This window comes from Corvus brachyrhynchos, unplaced genomic scaffold (assembly GCF_000691975.1).
Source record: "Corvus brachyrhynchos isolate BGI_N302 unplaced genomic scaffold, ASM69197v1 scaffold53, whole genome shotgun sequence".
Taxonomy (NCBI): Eukaryota; Metazoa; Chordata; class Aves; order Passeriformes; family Corvidae; genus Corvus; species Corvus brachyrhynchos.
The window spans coordinates 6,681,059-6,704,517 of record NW_008237681.1 but is presented as its reverse complement, the minus strand read 5'-3'; the positions used below and the strand labels follow the sequence as shown (position 1 = coordinate 6,704,517).

The following is a 23,459-nucleotide window of genomic DNA, read 5'->3' as shown; positions in this document are numbered from 1 at the left end:
AGGAAGCGTGGCTGCAGGTCAGGCACGGGCTGTGCGCGGTGCTGCTCCTCTTTTGCCAAGCAGAGGAACACGGGTTGTTTTCAGGCGGCGGTGGATGGGAAGAAGTTTTTTTTCCTAGTTCTCGTCCTTGAAGTAGATGTGGTGGAATAGGTCAGCCGAGAAAACGGGGCTGACTGTGAAAACTACTGTGTATTAAATACTTACGTTCATATTGGAGGGGGGATGCTGGAGAAATGTTGGAAAGAAGCTCTTAAAGATTTAATAATAATTAACATGGGTAAAATTGAGACTAAAATCTAGTGACTTTCGCATCAGCCTGTTTGCGCTAATACGGAGCGACAGGGAATGTGTTGGTAAAGGGTAGCATGCGGATTTTTTATTTCTCTTTGGATATGCTCGGAGTTTGCAAAGGCATGGAGATGGTGGGTTATGTGACAGCCCGCATCCCTGGGGTGTGGAGGCGGGGTGGGTTTGAGTCGCACAAGAAATTCTGGGGTTTGAGAATAGGCAGGACACATGAGGCCAACATGCCTTAATTTTGTTTGGTCCTGAAAGTGGAATATTACTAAGCGAGATTTCTGAAAGATAGCAAAATAAGTCTGATTTAGGAGAGGAAACATTGATATAAGATAAAGTTTGAAGATTTCCACACAGAACGGTCGTGGAGCAGTCTGGATGTACGGGCTAAAGTCTGCAAGTGCTCCTGCTGATTCAGACAGTGACATATTGCTGAAATTGCGATAGCAGTGATACCTGTTACTGTGCACGCCGCATGAATCAAGTCGTTGAACTGCTTCCTGATACAATCAGGGTTTTCAGTTTCTCCATCTGTACGACCAGCACAAGTTCCTGTTTATTTAACAACGTGTGTTTGTATAATCAATGTTAACATCTTCCGTTCACGTGCCTTGTACTTGTCTTGGTTTTGAAAAGTAGTGAAGGACAAGCCATAGGGCAGATGATCAAGGACATGCATGCAACTTCGTTCCGTGGTGGCAGTGGGAGCTGGGACACTTGTTAGGTCCGTGTGCGTGGGGATGGTTCCCGTTCGCTGCGTGAACCTGTGACCCAAAACAGTGTCCCGGCTGGAATGCGCAGGCGGGGCCGACGCTGCTGCCACCCACGGCTCGTACGAGACATTTCCCTGCGTGCAGTGGAAGGGTTGAGTCTGCCTTGCTGTCAGGTACCGGCTTCCATGTGCAAGGTAACATATGAGAAGCTCAGTGTGGGACCCTTAAAGCAGATTGCGTGAGTGTGCTTTTTTAAATTGATAGACTGCTTCAGCTGTTTTGCTGTAGATGGTGACAAAATCTGGGTTAGACTCATAACCACGAAGAATGCTGTGGGAGTTGATGTTTTTCCTGGAGAAGATGCAGGTTAGGGAATGGGGCTTGCAATTTAAGTATGAAACTTCTTTTATTTGTCTTTTTTAATCAAGGATATATATTCTCTAAAGACAGGGGTGTATAAATAGTTTGATCAGCTTTGCATACAGACTTTGGTTGCTTAGGGGCAGATGCAATGCTTAATTCATTAGCTGCAGTGCTCAAGTTATTGCTGGTTTGGATCTGTGCCTGAAAATGATTGAGATGCACTTGAAATTCAGATTTTGTGATTGTACTGCACTGGAAAGGGCAACATATGACTGTATTTATCAAATTATGTATTATAATACAAAGCATCTTCCTCTTTTTTTCTCTCACTCCTTCTGCACCTACAAGAGGAAATATAAACAAAGATCCTGTAGCATCTCAATTTCTGTTACTGCAGTAGGGGAATAGACAGTCAATGTTTGGAGTCTGTACATAATGACTACTAAATCTGAATTTGCAGAAAGTATTTAGATTGTTGATTTTTAGCAGTGAATTGTTGCAGTGGGGATCCTGCAACACGCATATATCAAACCAGGAGTCCCGTGGAAAGAAAATATATATAGACAGACAGATTCTTGATAGCTGTTTCAGAGATGTTTATTTCTCCAGCCGCATGGCCGGGGCTGTGCTCAGGAACTGTCCCAGTCACCGGACCAAGGGTCCTTCTGCCCGCGCAGGGAACACAAACCAACCAATGGGAACGAGGCTGAGCAGGGGCAGGGAAACCCCGTGTCTGTGCCCTCAGGGCCCCTCTGCCAGGGCTACACGGCAGGGGAGGGACCCCAACACCTCACCCGTTTTATTTTAATAAAAGGAGAATGAAAACAACTGGATAAACATAACAAGAACAGTTTCAAAACAAAACAGGCCACCCTCCTGAGTCTTTAAATGTCCAAACAGATTCTGTGAAACAAACTTCTTTTATTTGTCTTTTTTAATCAAGGATATATATTCTCTAAAGACAGGGGTGTATAAATAGTTTGATCAGCTTTGCATACAGACTTTGGTTGCTTAGGGGCAGATGCAATGCTTAATTCATTAGCTGCAGTGCTCAAGTTATTGCTGGTTTGGATCTGTGCCTGAAAATGATTGAGATGCACTTGAAATTCAGATTTTGTGATTGTACTGCACTGGAAAGGGCAACATATGACTGTATTTATCAAATTATGTATTATAATACAAAGCATCTTCCTCTTTTTTTCTCTCACTCCTTCTGCACCTACAAGAGGAAATATAAACAAAGATCCTGTAGCATCTCAATTTCTGTTACTGCAGTAGGGGAATAGACAGTCAATGTTTGGAGTCTGTACATAATGACTACTAAATCTGAATTTGCAGAAAGTATTTAGATTGTTGATTTTTAGCAGTGAATCAAAACACAGAAGTGTCACATCTCAGCAATCACACCGTGAAAGTCAGCACTGGTTGTTGAATGTCCTAACAGGATATAGCCAGATGCTAATAGATGATCTTTATACTTAGTAATTTTATTGCTTGTTGAGGTCAGTATTTTGGGAAACTCATTGTCCTCTGAAAAGAAGGCCTTGAACAGAAAATAGTATCTTAGTCATAACAAATAGAAAAATATTTGCACACTTTAAGAGAGAGATGTTGAGAACTCCGAAGTAGAATAACACAATTTAGTATTTTACATCTAAAATAAATATTAACTTATGTTAAGTATTAAAAAGTTTAATATTAATATTTTTAAATACTTTAGCTCCAAAGGGAAGCAAAACATTGAAAATTTTGATATCAAATCTCTTTGTAATTCATAACTCACAGATAAGAATTACATTATTTTTTCAGAAGCATTTGCTTTTGTGGAAGCTTTTCTTCTCTGTGCTCTGTGACTGGGACAAATTCTGTTCAGTCATGCAGAGTAGGTGAGACTGGACAGGCTCAGCTCAGCTTTCTTGCCCTGTAAGTTACTGATCCTGCATGTGTGTGAGCATCTGCTGCATTATTATGTGCGTATTTTATGCAGTTCATTTAAGCTCTAATAAATGAAATCACAGATGAAAGTTGAAACTCTGGGGAAGTATTTGGCTCTGCTATGCCAGAATAAAGATTCCTGTCTTCTTCAGAGTGTATGTGAAATTAGTATCTAAATAAACATAATAATCAAGTGAGATATCCAGTAAAGTCTTTTATCTAGAAGTCTTTAGTACTCACATTACACTGAGTTACCAGTGGCTGCTACGCAGTTTTGAGATGCAGCTTTCTGGAATGCCTTTAACACTGTTCTTATAGATCTTCCTCAATTAGTCTGTGTTCTTACACAAAGTAGTTACTGTCTTTGAAAGACTGAAGCTTTCTGAAAACGGGCTTATAGTAGCAAAACCTTCATGGTACTTCACAGTTGCTTTTTTATCTGCGGTCATTCTGCATCAGGGTTCTCTGGTGGCTTTGTAGCCAGGATGAACAGAGATATAAAGAGTGTTATATTTGCAAACAGAAAAAAATGTCCTTGGGGTTTCCAGATTGGAAAGAAAGAAACTGTATTTTTAGACAAAATTGTATTTTTTTGAGCAGACCCACCTTAATTTGACTTCTGAGTATTATGAAGTGGACTCATTCAGTATTACATACATGACAGCTGTAAAGCTGCCTTTTCATTGCTTTGAAAGTATGTGAAACAGCTAAAGGATTTTCGGGAGATGCGAAAACATGCCACAGTAATTGAAACAACAGCTGAAACAGATTTCACTACCAGAAATATCTCTCTCTCAAATAAGATCATGCATCTTCTTTGCATTGACCCTGTGTCAGCTTTCACCATTGTACAAATAGATATATATAACCCTCTGTGGTGCGAATGGTGTCACTCTGTAGCCAGCCCGGGCAGAGCAGAGCAGCACAGCACCTATGCTATAGCTACAGTGTTAAGTGCTGAAGTGAAAAGCAGAGGAAAACTGGGCCAAAAGTCCCTACAAGATTAAGTTCTCTAAGCATAAGAACAGAAAATTCAGCGTGAAAGCACTTGCTCAGTCTTGACCCTGCTCTTACAAGTGCCTAAGAAAACTAAACAAACTGTGTCTGCTCTGCAGCTTCTGTGTAATGGATATTCTACAACCTTCATTTACACCGGTGGCAACTGCAGTGTCTGCCTTGACAAATGGAAGTGTTGGCTATAAATTACAGTGCTTCTGCTTCATTCATAAGAGAGGGGTAAAATGAATGAAGTGAATGACTAAGTTCAGAGATAGTAACCCCTTTGTGCTGGTCTCTTTCACGAGCCATACACAGGTCTGTAAATGACTGCTGTACCATTTAAGTTTTCCTAGTTCTCTATCATGTTTTCCATAAGTAACAAAAAAAAAAAAGGAGGAGAACAGAATATGGTACTGGATCACAAGGAAGGTCTTGGGATTTTTCGTTCCTCTTTTGTACTTTATTGTTTAAAGCTATTATAGTATTTCTTTCCTAACTGGCATAGTTTTGTGTGAGAGAAAAATATGTATGCACCAGCACTACTGATGTGTATAAAACAGTCCTGACAGGTTTTTGGCTTTTGTCCAAGTCAGTTACACATTTTTAATGTGCTAAAGAAGAAAGTAAATAACCCTATATCTGTTCAAAATCTATAGACCTGCTGTGTTAGTTGAGTAGACACATAAAGAAAACCATGAGGCGCATAAAAGGCAAGCCAGGCTTACATACCAGGAAAACAGACTGGGGCTTTAGCAACTTATTTTCAGAGGGAATGTTTGCTCCTCTTGGGGATATGTAAATCACTGCAAAAGTATCTGTCAAATTCTGCCTGGGATTTGGACAGAAAGTTGCTTTCATTGGTCAGTTGTGTGAGTGTGAACAGCTTAACACGTTAGAGATGTTACTTCTGTTGATGTAGATTGTGTTTCTTTGAATATTTTCAGACTTATACCCTAAAGAACTGATCTCACTTCCACTGAAAACAAAGGAAAATTTGGCATAAAAAAATAAGAGATGGATTAGTCCTTAGGTTAGTAAATTGGCAGAGGGGGTGGAGACTGTCTCTGTAATGTACTGTGTGAGTGATAGATGTGGGGCCTAACAGGGCATTTAATGCAGAATGAAAGCCGTTTTTAGCCTTGAAATGACTAAGTAGCAAGGAAATTATGCAGAAGCAGATTGTACAAAATATTCTTGGATCAAGTGATCATGAGTTTACATTAACTTAACATTAGGACAACTGATGCAGTTCCACGTGGGGGTACTTGGGCTTGCTCTGAACAAGCTGTACCAAGAGCTGCAAAGGCCTGGTGTAGTTGCAGAACGAGTATACTGTGGTTGCTTTGCTCCTTTCCTCTGCCCAGACTGTTTTACCTGCTTGTTTTTCTCCAATACTTCAATCTTTTATCCAATCCATCAGGTGGGGCTTTGTACATTGGCACTAATACTTACAAGTTCTAGTCAGGATATACATCCTGATATCTCCTAGAATCACATTTTCTGGGTTTTTTTTGCAGAGCTGGATCAGCCTAGCTCTGCATTTCTTCTGGTTTTTCTCAGTACTAATAGCCTGTGCTATTATGCTCTAGTATCATCATGCAGAGTTACTTACTTTTGCACCATGCACAGTGTTTCTTTCCCCAGGGCAGACAACTCTACCTTTTAAATAAAATGCCTCTTCTCGCCTAGCCTTGCATCAACAGCAGGCAACAGGTGCTGTGAATGGTGACATGGGCAAAGAAAGTGGAGTGGGAATGGAGAGACTGGTAAACCACTAGAAAAGGGACGAAATATTCACAAAGTGAAATAAAGAAAGAGGAAGGGCCAGATCCAGACTGGTTAATGTGAAATTTGAAGTCCAAAACCAGCATAAAACCTCACACCAGAATTCAGGGGAGCAAGTGAGTCCTCATCTTTAACCTGCTTGGTCTGATGGTAGCAGATACTGATTGCTCTGAAAGTATACTTGGGAGCTGTTCACAGAAAACCACTTTTCTCCTTTGTGCCTATGGTAGATACAAATGCAAAAATATCTTCTATTGCCATTTAATCTCTAGAATCATTTTCCTTCTTCATCAGGCAGCAAAGTTAGTTGAGTGTTTTCGGATCCCTGATGTTCATTGCTTATGCCATGTGTACAGGTAGGTATCAAACACAAATTCCTCTGTAAATATAATGACTTTCCCAAGAAATTACAAATGAAGTCCTTTAATAAGTTAAAGGGTTGAAACTTCAGTTTAATAAATTCATATTGTTTTTTTCTGAGAACTTTGTTTTACTAGCAATTCAGAACTAGGTCTACAAATCAAAACATCTTTTGTCTGGGATTATTTTTTTTGTTGCAATTGAAAATGACTGCAATTTGTTGTTCATTGTACAAAGTAAAATCATTTTCCTGAGTAAATGGATGTAAGATTGGAGCTAGATACTTTGGGCACCGTCTTTAAAAACAGCTAACAATTTTCTGTACAAGAAGACATATTTACACCTTTGTGCACACAGGAAGTTTGATATCAGCTTTGACACTCAAGGGACAATGAGAACATATTGCATATTATTTTTTCAGAACAATGAGTTAGTTAAAATAGCAAAAATGCAATATTATGGTAGCATAGCAAGGCTTTCTTAACAACACAGGGGTTTATAGTTAGGTACTTGTAAATATGGAAGCCTTACCTTGGTGTAAAGACCATCTGAGATGAAGCTATCAATTATGTCATTGAAATGGAACAGCAGCTTCAATGGGATTGACAGAAAAGGACATGAAAGTGAGAATGAATAAGCATGTTCAGAAGTTACAGTTTAAATTGTTAGGCCTTTAGGGCTAACATTTTTACCACTGGAAATTGATTTGGAATGGTAATTAGGTAATCACAACTTCACTGAAAACCAAAATCAAAGCTTCCCTGTCTTTCTTTGAGGTGAGGATTTCCCTGGCAACTTATTCCTGCAGGTCATTGTGTTTTACATCCCTTGTGAAAGACAGTTCTCCTTATCACATACGGTGACCACAGTCCATGCTGAGGCCTCATACTGTATTGCAGGAAAGAATGGTGCATGTTTAACAGCAAAATTTATTTTTCTTGCATGGCCAGTATTAGATTGTCTCTTAAGCTGGTAGCTATCAGCCTGATGTGGCATGCATACAGGTTTCTGTAAATTTATCTTTTCTACATGTAAAACTCTGAAAATAGAACCTCTGATAAAATTTCATGTGGTTGAAAACGGAAATTTCAGAATTATTTAAGAACTGGATTTTTAAAGTCCTCTAGTCTTCCGATACCCACGTTTGCAAATTCTTTTCACTTGAGTGACATTTTAAAACAGGGTTTGAGCTGTCTATAGCAAATATAGAAGAGCAAGATGCTGAATACTGCCTTGTTTGCATTTTCTATTTTGATGCTAGCTACTTAATTGGAAAACAAAACTTTCTTCTGTTAAGGAAATTGGTTAAACAATGTTTGAAATTTTTTTTTGTGGAAACCATTCCGTGTACAGGTATACTTTTCAAATAACTCTGTATTATACAAATACAGAGTAAATAAATATATGATTAACTATAAAGGAATATATCATTAATAATTATGTGAAAAAATACAATTAGCTTCTTAGCAGAAGCTTCAAAACTTGCAAATGTTAACCTGAAACATCAAATTACCTCTACAGAGAGAGATCAAGCGCTGCTCACACTGATACTCTTGAGGAGTATAAGAGTAAACAGCTGTCTTCAGAATGTGGCAGTGACCTTGAACTTCTACTGAGCTGCACTTTCTTAGGTTAGGCCAATGATTAACTTTGCTATTATCAAATACACCATTGTTTGTATATCTGGCAGTGAAACAAGCCGTGTCTGTCTTTGTGTGGATGATGCGGTATTAATTTCAAGGAAACCCTTCATATAAATTGTTTCCTTTGAAAAGTTATGTCTTTGTGCAAGTCCTAATTACTTCTAATTTACCTCATTTGTCTTTGGACTCTCTAACTTCAGGTTAACATTACTATAGGCACAACATATTTCTTGTTGGTATGTGTTGTTCTTTTACTCTTTATTTGAAAGAGGATGATGAATTCTCTTATTCTGCTCCCTTACAATCAGTCATCTATGGCAGATCCCCATGGAGCAGAGGAAGCTACACCCTGAAATAGTCATATGTAGGGATGTGAAGTCATCTGTGCAGCTTTGCCTCTGAAGGGAGGTTTGTCAAGCCATAGCACTGTAATTTCTGCCCTCAGCACCACAGGGAGCCCAGCAGAGATCTGCTCACAGCACACATGGAAGCAAGGCGTCTTCAAATTCCTGTCCTGCTGGGTCAGCCCTGGACAGCTTGTGGCAATTTTATCAGGCTTCTGACAGAGTAAGAATCATGCTGGGTTTTTTTCAGGCAGAAAGGGGATGCAGCCCTTAACTGCATTAAGCCTGGTGGAAATAGTCCAAGCTGAGGGAAACTTACGGTCCTTGGCTTAAATTCAGGATACTGTTACGTGCTTTGAGACAATCCTGCAGACCCTGTAGAAGACCAGTGCTGCTTGTAAGTGTTTCATCAGGTATTTAATGGAGAAAGAGCCCTTCATTAAGGTTTGCACATTCCAATGAAATTGAAAAAGCCAGATTCTGCCTTTAGTTGCAGTGATGTAAGTGGTGACCGAGAGCAGAAATTTCTCTCAAGTTGTACACAGTTCAGGTGTACAACTGTTAGGAGATGGTGAAAGGCTGGAGTTTTCTTAGTCAGCTGTAGGAATATACATGTGAAAGTCTTAATATACATATAGTAAGATTGGTATGTGTATGGGTGTTTGCCTTTCTTCTGTAAATGAAGGTTCTAACAGTTTGACACTTCTGCACAGTTCTTAAATGTCTCAAATGCAGCAGAGACTATCAGCTCTTTTGTGAATGGGGTTATCTTTGCAGGGTGAAAAAGAGACAGGATATTCAGAGGCTCTACCTTGATTCTTCCTTGTTCTGTTCTCTAAACACAAAATGTCATTAACACTCTAAAAAGAAGAAAAGATGTAGCATCCAATGCTTAAAAATTAAATGGTTTGATTCTCTTAAAATTAGAATCTAGACCAGCTCATTCCAAACAGAAGCTTTTTTCAAGTCTTTTCCAGTTGTGTGATAGTGACAGCAGGAAAGTTGATCTGTGTAACACACATCTACTCTTCTGTTTTTAATCTTCCCTGTATCTACACGTGTTGTATTGTCTTTAAAAGATCTGTGGAGTGCACATACCAATGATTTCAGCTGTTCTTCAGTGATGTTTCACAGGAGCAAATGGGCACACAACTACACTCATTGTCTACTTTTCAGATCATGAAAGTTGAGCAGATGCTTAGTGATGCTGTTTTTTCACAAGTGATTTTGAAATTATTTGACTTTTCTGTTGAAATATAAGGACTTAAAAGCTGTAACTCAGAACAGTACAGTTAATGAGAAAATCGTATTTGATTATATAAAAGTTGATTAAAAGATAAAACCAGTTTGTGGTCTACTTTTTTCTTCAGTTTTTAGTCAAGAAAATAAGACCAATATTATAGATTAGGTTTCCTGCACACTTTTGAAATATCCACCCCAGCCTCTCCTTTGAAGGAAGAAAACCTGTACATTTCCCCAAAGCTGTATTACCTACTTCAGAGTGTACAGCTGCAGTGATTGCAAATCCAGTAATAATGAATCAGTTTTTTTGCAGTCCTTTCTCCAATTTGGTTATAAGAGTCAGATTTTCAATTCCAACTGTGTTGTTTCATATTAATGACTATACCACCTAAAGACCTAAGGACATTGGCCATTTAAAAAATACCCCTATTTAGAGTTTAGTGCATTAATGCATATTATGCACATTTAAATAATTGTGATTTTTTTCCCTCTGTCTTTTCCCCTTCTAGACATTGTACTAAATTGAAGGTACAGCTGTTTCATGCATTTCCTTTCCTTGATGGGTGAAGGTATTTTAGAATAGTTTTTGCAGGCACACCTGTGGTGGTTCTGCTGAATGTCAGTGTGGCAGGAGACATGTCAACTGCTGTCCAAAATCCACTGTTTCTTAGTGTGGCTCTCTGCTCCCATCAGGATTTTGTTTTAGTGTGAGCCCTGCACTGCTGCTGTGGCAGTGACACTTCAGGAGGAGACTTTTGGGAAGCGTTTGGATCAGAGTTTGTGCATGTCTGGCAGCTAGGCAAAGTGAGAACAAAGCTACAGAAAAGCTTAGGGAGAGGTTTTGAGTTTCCCACGGGCAAATCCAGGACAAGATTGAAAGAGCAGTCCATGAAGAAGAAAGATCTTCACCTCCTCTGTCTCGTTGACACTTTAAAATTAAAGTCTGGGTGAAGACTTTATTTGGGCCTTCAGAAATGTAGAGATTGAGTTCTTACATTGATCACTGCAGTGTGGTTCTTAAACCCAGCTGCTATTCAAGCATGTGTGGTGAGAACACACAAGGAACAATCTGTGACACCTGAAATTACCAGGTTTAGAATTATCCTTACCAACAGAACAAAAGAAGACCAATTGTTTTGAGATCAGAGAAGAGTAATAATATTCTCTGACTGATGAGAAGTTCACTGCCTTGTGAGAAGTAAAACAACTCAAAAAGTATAACAAGTCCTTGTAAATGTACTTTTGAACTAAAATTCTTATATTCCACAAAGCTGATGCTGAGCAGTAGAAGAAACTGTTTTGCTTGGAACAAGGTAGAGTCATCTGCAGTGGAGTGCAAATGGGATCAAACTAAGAGAAGGAGAAATTAGGCTGCGTGTCAGGCAATTTGAACTAAAAGAGTTATTTGGGAAAGAGCTTCCCAAGGGAAATAATAAAAGCCACATTATTTGGGACACCTAAAATTAGAATACAGAAAGCACTAAAAAAAATGTACAACCTTGCTTTGGTAGGGAGATGGACTAGAACAGGCAGGGTTTGGGATTTTTTCTCTTTTTTTGCAATAAATTCTACAATTGTTGGGCTTGATTCTGTTTTGTGATGTTTAAGTCAACGAAAGATTTACATTGCTTCTTGTCTTAGGAAACTGAGGTTAAACATACAGGCTTCTCTCCTCCACCTATTGCCAGCTTTTTGAATTGTATCTTTTTATTTCTGTCCCTCAGGAGTAGTTCAGACCCTTCTCTTCCAATTATAGGTATGTATATTTAAAGGAGTGGAGAAAGGTCACATGTGTCTTAAGGATCCTTTGTAGCATTTCCCTCTTGCCTGGCTCTTACAGACACTAGAGCTGATCAGTATGATACTCCTTTTTTTGTTTTAATTCAGAGTTTATTTAGATTATTATGTGGAAATCCATGAACTCAGCATGTTCTGAAGCTATTGTGTGAAATTGCTGACCATGGTTTTTTATATAATGTGTATAATATATATACTATATTATATATATTATATTTATTTAATATATCTATTATTTTATATATATATTAAAAAATATATATATAAATATAATGAGAGGTTAATTAAATACAGCCTTTAACCAAGGAACAGAGGCCTCCAAGTAACATGTGTTGATGTATTGGAAGTGTTGCAGCCTTCTCCATAATTTTCTTCCAATACAGTCCACGTGAGATAGCTGCAGTATTACAAAAGAGGTTCTCGTAGCCAATCCTACATATTAAAAAGTGTAGATCATGCAGTTATGACTAAAAGCTAAGAGCCAAATGTTTTTTATTGTAAGTTAGCTTGAAGATTCCTGCCTTTATCAACATGCAGCGTCTACTTGTGAGGTGGCAGCGCTCCTTACAAAGACCACTTGAACAAATAGAGCCCCAATGTGGAAAATGGTTCTTCATTGTGTAGGCATTACCCTGTAACAGTGCTGGTATAAAAACCATGAATTTTAATGAATTTAAAAAGCATGCCAAGGTCAGGACATTGAGCCTCTGAATTTGTGGTAAGAGACAAAAGAGGGCACATAAGCAGGATTTTCTGAAAGATGGTTTATTTGTAGGGGGTTTGAAACAGCATGGGAGGAAAGCTCTATGGTGTCTCCAGTATTTCATTCAAGGGCTGTGTGTTACAACCCCACTAAATACATTTTTCCCTGATGCCACTGGACAGGAGGATATGGGAGTGGGATATATGGTGAACATTTCCTCTGCACTGAATTTTGGGTTGTAGATAGTCACACAGTTTCTAGTCCTTGAATTTTGGCTGCATCATTTGGAGGAACAGGTGCTGGGGCAGGGACTGGTAGAGAGGCAGCTAGAAAAGTCATCTGATGGCATTTCAGATTGTGACTTTTAAATAGCAAGAGCCGATTCCCATTTCCTCTCTCCCGCTGCTGCTTGCCTCCAGTGTGCTCAACCTCCTGCTGCCATTCATGTGGTCTGCCACAGGAGCGTGGGTTCTATTTTTTTTTTTTCTAATTTGACTAAGAGCATATTTTCCATTCTAAATCCTTAATGAAGACAAAAGGTCTGTATTGCAGGGTAGGAAGATACTAGCCCGAAACATATTATTAGCTGGGAAGACTCATTCTCCTTATGTCCATGTTTTTGAATGGCTTAATTGAGGAAAAGAGATATCTTCTGATAACGGGTTTTTGAATAGGGCAACAATGAGGGTGGAATGGTGGAGATGCTGTGATGCCAGCTTTCTTGGAAAGCTTCATTAAGTGATTATTAAAGTGATTGCAACCAATTCTGTTACATATCAGGGTGCTCTGATATGCCAGTCCTTTGAATAGCAATCTCTCAAGGGAGAAAGTGAGCATTTCAGAGGCTCTGCATGTTTAATTTCTGACTGATCTCCCATTAAGTATTTTACGAGATAGAGAAGGAGAAAAATACTCAGATGTTATCTGGATATTGTTCATGTACACTAGGTAGGAAGTGAACAAGTCTGCATGTACATTTTAATTTCACTGCCTGTTCCAATCTAACCCTCTAACAAAACAGCCAGATATTCCCCAGATATACAAGACTGTAACTTGCCTCATTTCTGTGTCGTCTTCTCTCCTGAACTTTTCCAGATTTAACTGTCGTGCCTCCTCCTTGCACAGATGATTCTGGAAAAGAGTGGAGTGTCTGCTTTTAAAAATAAAGGGAAAACCAGGGGGAATTGGGTCTGGGAATTGTGGTCTTTTCAACTTAACATCCATTTCTAGTAAAACATCAAAATGTGAAAAATGTTTTTAAGACCTTGCAGGAGACAGGAAAACAAATTATCACCTAGAGAGATGTATAAAGAGAAAATGCGAGACACCAATGTAATTTCTTGTTAAGATAAAGCCTTGCAGACAGGAAAGACAAAGCATATGACATATTTTGTGTTATTGTAGGGTTTTTGATACTCTTTTATGTGACATTGTGAAGAGTCTCAGAAGATAGTTGTGACATGATGGATGTAGAATGAGATGTAAAACTAGATGTGTTCAGAGCATTGATCCAAGTGTCACTACCAAAAGAAGATTTCAAGTATGGCTTGCAGAGGGCTCTCTTTGGCACTGCCTAGTACTTTCATTTGCAACTTTACTAATGAAATACAGGGGTTTCTTGTTAACTTTAAGGATGACTGAGTCATGCTGAGGGCTGGGTTAGGTATGAAAATCAGTGAGTGATGCACCATCATTCTCCAAAAAAATTTTTTTTAAAAAAGCATATAGCTTTTGTTGGAAGATACGTGTCTTTTTGTCAGTGTATTACTAAAGAATTGTGAAAATTAACATTTAAAAATGGCAGGAAAAACACATGACTTTAACACTTGAGATGTCTGGCCCTTGATATGATATCATTTGGTAATAGAAGCTTTAATTTGTAGAATTATTTCTTTATTTATTATTCAGTCGTGAGGGGGTTTTTTTTGATTGTTGTTTAGACATTGAGTAAGTCCGCTGAACCTTAAAAAGTCCCTTACTCTCTCCTTAGAGCAGCAAACCTCTGGCTTAAAGTCAACAGAGTTTTTTTCCCAGCAGGAGAGTCTACATGTGGTCTACTGTGATTTGTTCTCTGCATTTCAGGGCTACGGGCTAGGTTAAGGCAAGATGTAATATTTGGACAGGCTAGCATCTATGCATTTGGTACTCATGGCACTGGCCCAGATCCGTGAGCTTGCTCTTTAGATGTATGTTGTCATCATAACTGTAATGAGGCTGTTCCTACTGTAGTTTTGGAAGCAGTGCAGTATAAAAGTCTTCAGTCTGCTGAGAGCTAGATATTTGGCCAATCTTCAGCTTGCAGAGTATAAACACATTCCTCTCCGTTTTTTCTTTTTATTCTTCCACTTTTCCTTCTCCTCCCTTCCTTCTCCTCAAGGACATAGACTTTGGCTATATTGTTCACAACTGCGTGAAGCTAGAAATCCGAGCGGATGCCTGTGCCGCCACCGCCACCTCCTCCTCCACCACCTCCACCACCTTCTGGAGGGCCCCCACCACCACCACCACCACCACCTTCTGGAGGGCCCCCTCCACCACCACCACTGGTAAGACTGACTTTTCATTTCTATGAGCAAAAGCTTAGCTGTAGTAGCCAGCTCAGAGCCCACAGGATTTTGGCATGGATATTCATAGCAAATATCTGGGGCAGATGTTTGTTTTGCTGGCACTGGTTCTTCTGTTCATTACAGCAGTGGTCTCCAAAGTGGGGTGTGTGAGATGATCCATTGGTGCGTGGGATGAAAATACTGGAACTTCATCATACATGTGTACACTTTATAAAGAAATAAACCTATGTATATTGGGGTGCATGCTCAAAATTTTTTTTACTGCTAGGAGTGCAGGATCAAAAAGTTTAGAGATGATTAGAGTGTATATGGTGAGAATTCAGCATTTGTGAATACTTCTCCAGCCACAGGGAATTCATTTTTGTATTGGTAATGGACAGATGGTAAGTATTAGTTTCTTCATCCTTTTTCTTACAGCTCCTATTAAGACTCACAGTGTTCAGCTGTAGGTTTTGCCCTTTCTAGCACAGGGCGTCTTCCTGGGGATACAGCACAATATTCTTTTGTGCATGTGCAGGAACAATTACAGCTTGTAACAGATCATTACTGTGTGTGTCATGAAGTAGAACATGTGCCTTGCCAGCATGTTTGCAATAAGAGAAGGATGCTCTGGGTGAATATTCAGGGTATTACATTTTCATACCTTCACAATCAATTATTGTACCTATGGTACAATATTTAACTATTTAAGTAGTTCCTTGAATTCTGTGATCAATTGGTCATAACCTGTTTCTACATTGAAATTCTTAGACTTTTTTTGAAGGAGTAGAACCTGGCACAGTTGTGTTCAAGTCATAAAATCTCTCCTGACTGTTTTTCATATGTTTTTCTGTCACTGCTGTACTTATTTGCAGAGTATGTTAGTCTCTGTAGCAAAACAGTACATGGTACTTCAAATGTACTTCAAAAGTACTTCAAATTTATTTTTTTTTAAGAGCTACATTTCTCCCTTGCATTCCCTGGCATCTCTGCCTGTTTTGTTCCCAAGAAGGTCAGTTGATTTTGTTTGGTACTGTTCATAATGGTCTTCTGTTATCTTTTTTCCAGAAGGAGGTTTCCTTGCAAGTTTCTCTCTGCTACTTTACAGGCTGAACCATTTTGTAAAACTCCCCATGAGTTGTGGAGATGAGGAGGAGGAGGATAAAGACAGCAAATGAAATAAGCAGTGTTTTATTCTTTTCAGCATTCAGTTTCAACTTTGGCACCATGAGCAGTGTTTCCAATTAGCAATTCTTCTGGGCTGGTACACAACCTATACTTAGATACTGAAATAAGTGGGCTGCATATTGTGAGCAGCTTAATGCTCACAACTGCAATTAAAGTCAACAGAAGCTACAAATGTTCTTATCCTAATAAATTCAGATCAGTAAAGTATGTAGAGACATTTTTAGACTCCTCTAACATATGCCAATTGTAAATGACTTGAGAAAGCTAAGAAGACCCCTATGGATCATTATGAACAAGTTTAGGGTTTTTGTTTTCCCTTCCCTTTTCTGACAACTAAAGCCACTACTGTGATAGGGTTTTGATACAAGAAGGCTTATTTTCATATTTTATTTGGATCATTCTGTTTCAAATGGGGTGGTCTCTGTACAAGACACGCAGAATTTAGAGTCAGCTTAATCTTGGTGACACGATACATACTAGGTGTGTTTCTAATTAATGCCTGATATTAAAGTCTTGCTTTTAATAAGTGTTGATACTAAAAAGAGCATATGAATCAGCACAAATAATTAGTAAAATAGTGTGGCAGAACATTGTTTTTTCCTGCAACAACAACATTACTTTTCCCTGTCAAAACTGAATGAGAGACAGGATCAGGAATCTGCCTGGTGAGTTTAGCAGAAGCACAGAGTAAGAGTCAGCTCTCCAGCTGGAGCCAAGTTACAGAGTAAAATCTTATAGTTGGGGAGTCTGCAAAAACTTGCTACAGATCCTGTTTTCTTTTACTAGATAGCCCTTTGCTAGAAATTGGCATTTGTCTTTTACAGTTGCTAAACTGCCCAGCTGTTGTTACAGCTGCTACAGCAAGATCTACAGTTGGGGGATGGAAGAAGGAAAAATTTTAACAGGCATGTAGCTTTAAGGAAAACCTTCAAAGCAAATAAGTCATTATTTGGCCAACAGCTGGAAAAGTTCCAAAGTAAACAGCACAGTGATTTTTATTATACTGGTATGATTAAACCAGAGTAACATTTGCATGTTAGCAAATAAAAGTTAGGTTTTAATTTCACTATTGATATGCAGGTGAGCCACTAGTTTAACTTACTTGATTTATGTTAAAAGAAAAATGCCTGTGTGTAGGTGGGGGTTTTAGAATCCTGTCGTTTTTCATGATGCTATGGCAGGGGTACCATAGACTTGCCTTGCTTTTCTAGTTATGGATAATAGCCACACTTTCCCCTTGCTTTCATTATCAAGAGATTTTTAGCACATGTAGTCACCACGTTATCTTTTTTCCTACACATTTTCTTCATGAATATTGTGAGCCATGATCCCAAGTAATTTTGCAGTCCTTACTTCATGGAAATTCTAACCACTGTTGGCATGTAGCTTTTTCGTCCTGTTAACTCCTTCCTAAGGCAGAACAAAGGTTCTTTCCTAGTGTTTTCTAAGATTTTTGGCCTTGTTCCTACAGTTCTCTAAGACTTTTGGACTTCCTGATACTCTGTAAGTACTTGTATTGAATTTTATTCACAGAATTTTTTACAAGATAATATAAAGTGATTTGGAGATGGTATTTAAGACATGCTAGGAGCCACCTGTGCCCAACAGCCAAAAAGTTACTGGCTGTAAGAGCAAACTTAAAAGAAAATGATGTGGATTTCTCAGGACGGAATGGTAGAGTGGCTGAGTCAAAATGTAAATATATCTAATTAGATTAATTGAGCATGTCTTCAAATGCCTGCCTTCTGGGGGTCATAGAGATGAGAGGGGTGAGTAGGCAGGATAAAACTGTGCCCTGATGTATTTTCTGGCACTGGCTTACACAATTCAGATCTCTTCTTGTTTCCTTTCCCCCTACATCTTAACAAAGCACACTTAGAAAGGAGGCATAGGGTTTCGTTCCAAAGCTCTTTTAATTTATGTGTATGTCATGTAAGGTTCTTTCATAGAGTTTCTGTTGGTGGTGTTGGGGAAGAGGGTGGTAGGTTTGGAGCTTTTTAAAGCCTTCTGCTCATCAAAATCTTCATTTTATTCCCCCTTTATTTCTTTTACCGCTCTTGCCTTTAAGTTTGGCATATGAGGCAACCAGGTTAGTTTTGGTTTGCCATATTTTCTAGAGTTGGTGCCACCACCGAGACTGATTAAAATTTTTCTTCACCTAATTTCCCAAGAAAAGGACCAAGAGATAATTTTGCTTTGATAAACCCTGTTCACTTATTACATGCAGTGAGGGCTGCTGACTGCTGTGTAGCCTCTGTATATGTGAATCTCTAATATTATCATCAGTCATCACCTATCAAAATGTTCATATTGAAGGAAGTGTGGATGCATAGCAGCCCTGCTGGGTTGTGCCTTACTCAGAGATGTTGGTTTAATGATTCATGTTTTTGGAATTTAAGAAAGTACTTCTGTTCTCTTTAGAATTGTTATGATTAAAGTCTTAGCATAGGAATTAACCCCCAAAATCACAATGGATAAAGCTCATAAAGTAGCACCAGGTGTTTATTTGCTGCCTTGTGGCACACTAGAAACTAGGATAGCAGGAAGAGAAAGTAATATGCTTACTTTGGTGATAGAAATGTGAAACTTGAAACAATGATGAATGCTACACTAGCATGTAGATGAATCTGAATGATTACCTCATTCTTATTTAGTTAAAATTTAAAAAATAATTAAAACCAGAATTACTGTTGTAGACAAACCTGTCGGTGTTTACCAAGTTTATTATTCTCATCTTATTTTCTACTCTTGTAATACAAAATGCAGAAAAGCAATTTCTCATGATATAATGCTGCGATAAAAGCATAATTTACACAGAGGAAGGATTTCCAAGGTTCAGAAAAATATCACCTGATAGTTTTCCTTGGGGGATGTTTTTTTCCCTCCTTCATGCAGTTGTTAGATTGAAAACCTTGCTGAGCTGTTTCCTTCAGCCTTCCGAAGAAATTCAGAGAGCTAGAGTGTTCATCTGAAGTTGTGTGGGAGTTGGTTTTGCTCCTATGACATTTAGCACTACTGTTCTTTGGAAAGAGAACAAACAACATATGAAAAGCATCTTGGCTGAAGATAACGATGATTTATGTTATTTTGATTTGGTCTTACCAAATATAGTATGAGTGAATGTGCACATACGAGCACTCATATGCATAAATTTTTGGTCATGCTTGCTAATTATTTATTGTAAAAATTAAAGTAATTTCTCAAGTTTTTATTCAGACCCCTAGACATGCAAGTGTAATACTGAAAGAACAGAATCATGCATGGTGCTAATTGCAAAATATGTAGGAATGTGTTTATTAAAATTTTATCTGAGCTGTAAGATCATATTTAGTACTTTGTCATGGAGTCCCTAGGCCAGGAGATACTAAAGCACAGTATTTATTGCTGGTAGGTAAAACACACCAAAGTGAGAAAAAGTGCAGGCTTGGTAATCTTGTTGGTGACTGACTGATCATACAGACTGTGCTAAGGGCTGGACAAAGCACAGCTGAAATTTTTGAGTGCCTTGTTCCAGACAAGATAAAGGATACTGATTTATAGTGTTTTAATAATATATCATATCTCACACCAGTCTGCTTTCGTAAAGAAGTGAGAGGCAATCATGTAGGAAAAAAAAAATGCTGTGTCTTTGTGTGGTTTATTTGACTTAATTTTCAGCTGTTGGAAAATTGAGGTTGCATAGCTGCGGCATCTCAAAGTGTTGCTGCGGTTGCCTTCTACTCTTGTAGTCAACAAATACAGAAAGGGTAAGTGGGAGCTGTGAAAGGTGGGGAAGATGAAAAGAAAACATAAATACTAGGCTGGCATTGCTCTGTTTCATCTGGACAGGTACAGGGCTATGGACTGCATATAGTTCCTAGGTGCTAATCTTCTTGAATGCTTCACTTGAGAACTCTAAGGTCACAGTTTTTAATGTATTTAGATGTTGAGTTCTGTTTTGCAGGTTTCTTCATAATGTCATATGTTCTACGAGTCTGAATGGAATGGAAAGCATTTGAAGAGCATTCTTTCTCTTTGTTTTTCATCTGTGTAATATACAAGTATGGAAATTGCAGAGTAGAGTTACCAGCTGTAAATGATTGAGCCCAGGTACCAGAAGCAGCCTAGCTGCAGAGAACTAATAGGTTAATTTACCATTCTAATCACAAAGTAATAATGCCCTTAAAAGTCAGTACTCCATCTCTAGTGTATGCCGTGGCTACATATTAAATTCCATCTGTCAATTAATATTATACTTTTAGCCTTTTAATTAAAAGAGAACTCAGAATAATAGCAACACTTGAGTAGGACTTCTCTGAATGGCTGGAAGGTGAGAATGCAAGAAATGCTAGTTTCTCATTATTCTCTCTTGGGTTAACCATAATTTTGTGTGAATGCTAAAAGGCATTTCAGAATGATCAGTGGCTTCTGCACAGGTAACTGGGTATGAGAAATGGCCTAGTGTTCTCAGGGAGAGATTAAATTGTGATGTGTGTAGGTTGTTACACGCTGAAATTTTTGTTGCCACTACTCATGGCATCCCTTGTCATCCTGGGGACTCTGCTGTGGTAGACAGAGAGAATAAACAGTGCTAGTGTCACCAGCTCCCATGGCGATGTTTTCAGCCTTGTACTGTTTGATGTTTTCATTGCAATGCCAGGCCCTCAGATTTTCTTGTTTATGTAAGAGCTTTCCTTTCTTTTCATTGATGCAGAGGCAGGCATGGGACTTTGAATACCAAAAACTTAGAAATCAAAAGATGAAATTCAAAATTATTTTTTGAAGCCAGTCTCAAGATATTTTTGGTATTTGACTTGTGGTCTTTCTGGACTGCTGGGAAACACTTTTAGAGTTGTTTAAATTTTATACTGCCTCCATTTTGGTGGCTTCTGTTATTGCATGTTTTCTTTTAGTGAAAGAATAGTCAGAATTTGCATTTAAAATGTGGGTGTCAGAAAGTTAAATACCCACAGAAGAGCTCAGCAGGTATAAATGATCCTACTGATTCTGTTGCATTTTTTGTATTACAGTACAGAAATGGAGCAACCCACACTAGCAAACCTTAAGTACACCCCAGTTAATAAGCCCGCTGCTCCATCTGAAGCAGGAGCAATTGAACCCTTCAGTATACAAGATTTTATATTACCTGATACAGCGGTGCTAGCATAAAGTGCAGAGGGTTTATTGGGTGCAGTGGCATTGATTTCTGATGGTGTTTGAAATGAGCACTAGGAATACAGATTTAGAAGAAAGTTGCTCCTGCTATGCTGGGTTTTGTGTTCTGTTCCCTGCCATTGTGTGGGCTGGTAACTTCAGGCAGGGTAGAGCAGGCACCAGGCTCTGCTAACACTGAAAGGCCTCACTATTTGGGACTAAAGCCAGGACTAGGCGGTGGCTGTAGCACCAGGAAGAGATCCATAACAACTTTTGCACTGCTTCCCTAGCTGGGAGCTGAGAAACAAGGTCGGTGTAGACACAGCCTATCTAAGCACACACATTGCTCGATGACCTTTTCAACCTGGCAGGTTCAGACTGCAGAACTTCGTGCGATGGAGACTGAGATCATGGTTAATCAGTACTGAGCTGGGTGTAGGTGGAATTGTCAAGTGCTGGTCCTGTAATTCTCTTGAAACAATGATTTCTTCAGCTGCCAGAAAGCTATTTGGCAGGTCCCCTCGTGTGGGCTCCCTCAGAAAAGTTGGATGGAGAGTGACCCCTCACATGGGGAGCATTTGAAGCTCAGCTTGCTAGAAGGCTGAGAGATTGCCGTGTTTGCCCAGGCAGACCAGGTGCCAAGAATTAATTAGTTTTGTCCTATGCTACACAGCAGAAACACAAGAAGTGGCTCTGATCTTGCAAATGACTGTGGAGGTAGAGTCGTGCACAGTGGCGCGGTCTCCGACAACTAAAAAGCTTTAAATCAGAGGTCAGGGCTCTCTTATGAATAGAACCAAAACTGTCAGGTACCAGATCTCCCAAGCTTCTTTAGAAACAAGCAGTTCAAAATATTTAAGATAAAAGAAGACATCTGCTTTGTTGTTGAGACTTGTTGCAGTTTTCCTTAAACTTGAAGGGAGGATTATTTTGATTATTTTATTTTGCATTTGACAGTGCATGAGTGAAACCACACCTGATGCACATGTAATGTAAATACAAGAAGGATGACAATGTTATTCTCTATGGTAGTTCTGTTTGTGTTGTGCTGGAAACTGGGTTTTTTATTTTAATAAGCTCCTTCTTTTTGTTGCTACTTTTCTTGGCACATTCCTGATGGAGACTTTAGATGCTAGTTCAAGAATTCTTTGTAAAAGCAATGCTCTTGCCTCCGGGGCAAATTGTTTCTGTTGAAAATGTAAATTCATTAATTCCTGGCATAATTCTAAACTAGTAATAGTGAATTGTTCTTGGGATCAAGTTGCAAATTCTTCTGGGGTTTCAGATTTCATGTTGAGCTACAAATGCATAGATGACTTTTATAATCCTGTGCTATGTCAAGGAAGACATGCTGGTCATCTTACAGTGAGATTTCTGGTCAACTTCCATGTTTTACTTTGTTGCAGAACAACCTCATTCTTTTAATAAAAAGTTATGACTTTGTAGTTTGTTAGACAGTTCTGGCATCTTACTGGCAATATTATTTTTTTCCTGTCAGTTCTGCTTTTGAAAAGGATGCAGTCTTTGAGGAGCTGAATTCACTCAAATACCTTCGTCCTGATGGTTACAGGAGTCTCCTTATGGAATACTTGTGGTCAGCAGTTTGTGGTTAAGTGGAAGGAAGCTACTGAGTAAGTTGCTTGCAAGCAGGTCTCCCCTGTTCCTAGTCCACTCTTTTTTATCATCAGTGTTCCCAGAAGGGTATTTTAACAGACTCTTGCCCCTTGGGGCCCCTTACTCAAGGTCTGTGCCCGTCCAGACTGTTAACGAACACCAACTCAATGCCTGGCTTTCCTTCAGAGGAGCAGGAGATTTATGGCTGGATAGGGACCCAGTCATCATCTCTCCCTTCATTCTCTCCTGCTTGGAGAGACTTGTGGTGCCATATGGGCAGTAAGAACACTCATCATCTTTCCTCAGATGCTTTACCAACCCCAAACAAGCTGTGTTTTTCTCTCATATTCTCAGCTATCTCTGATATGATGCGCATACTGCATTACGCAGCTAGCTTCACCTTTTTTGTCCTCTTTCCTGAAAAATCTGTGCTTGTCCACACCAGAATTTCAGTTATTGTTAATATAGAAATAATATTTGGAGAATTTTGTTATATTTTCAGTGGTTCCTGCACTTCCTTGATGCTTGATACATCCTTTATTTAAGGTTTTAGTTGTCTCTCACTGTTGATGAACATTTTCTTTGACCAGACCTGGCACTATCATATTACTGACTGCATTGCCTACCCAGATATTGCTGGTTTTGCCCTCTCTGCTGTTTTAGATGCTGGTTTTAATTGTCCATTGACAGGTTTGTAGGCTTTTTCTCTTGTATTTTTTAGTTTAAATTGGGTCTCTGAATCATGACACATTGAATGCCAGACAAGGCCAGGACTGGCTCAGGAACTCTTCTTTTTT

At 38.9% G+C, this 23,459-nt stretch overlaps 1 protein-coding gene across 1 annotated transcript in view; it reads left to right on the top strand.

Moving 5' to 3' along the window:
* Positions 1-843: 843 nt before the first annotated feature.
* The window catches only part of WIPF3 (WAS/WASL interacting protein family member 3), a 34,858-nt gene continuing 12,242 nt past the window's right edge, over positions 844-23,459 (top strand). Inside the window, exons 1-2 of the mRNA XM_017732070.1 lie at positions 844-1,248; positions 14,559-14,727. Of these exons, the coding sequence (XP_017587559.1) occupies positions 14,614-14,727 (114 nt within the window). The 5' untranslated portion in view covers positions 844-1,248; positions 14,559-14,613. The remainder of the gene's footprint in view (positions 1,249-14,558; positions 14,728-23,459) is intronic.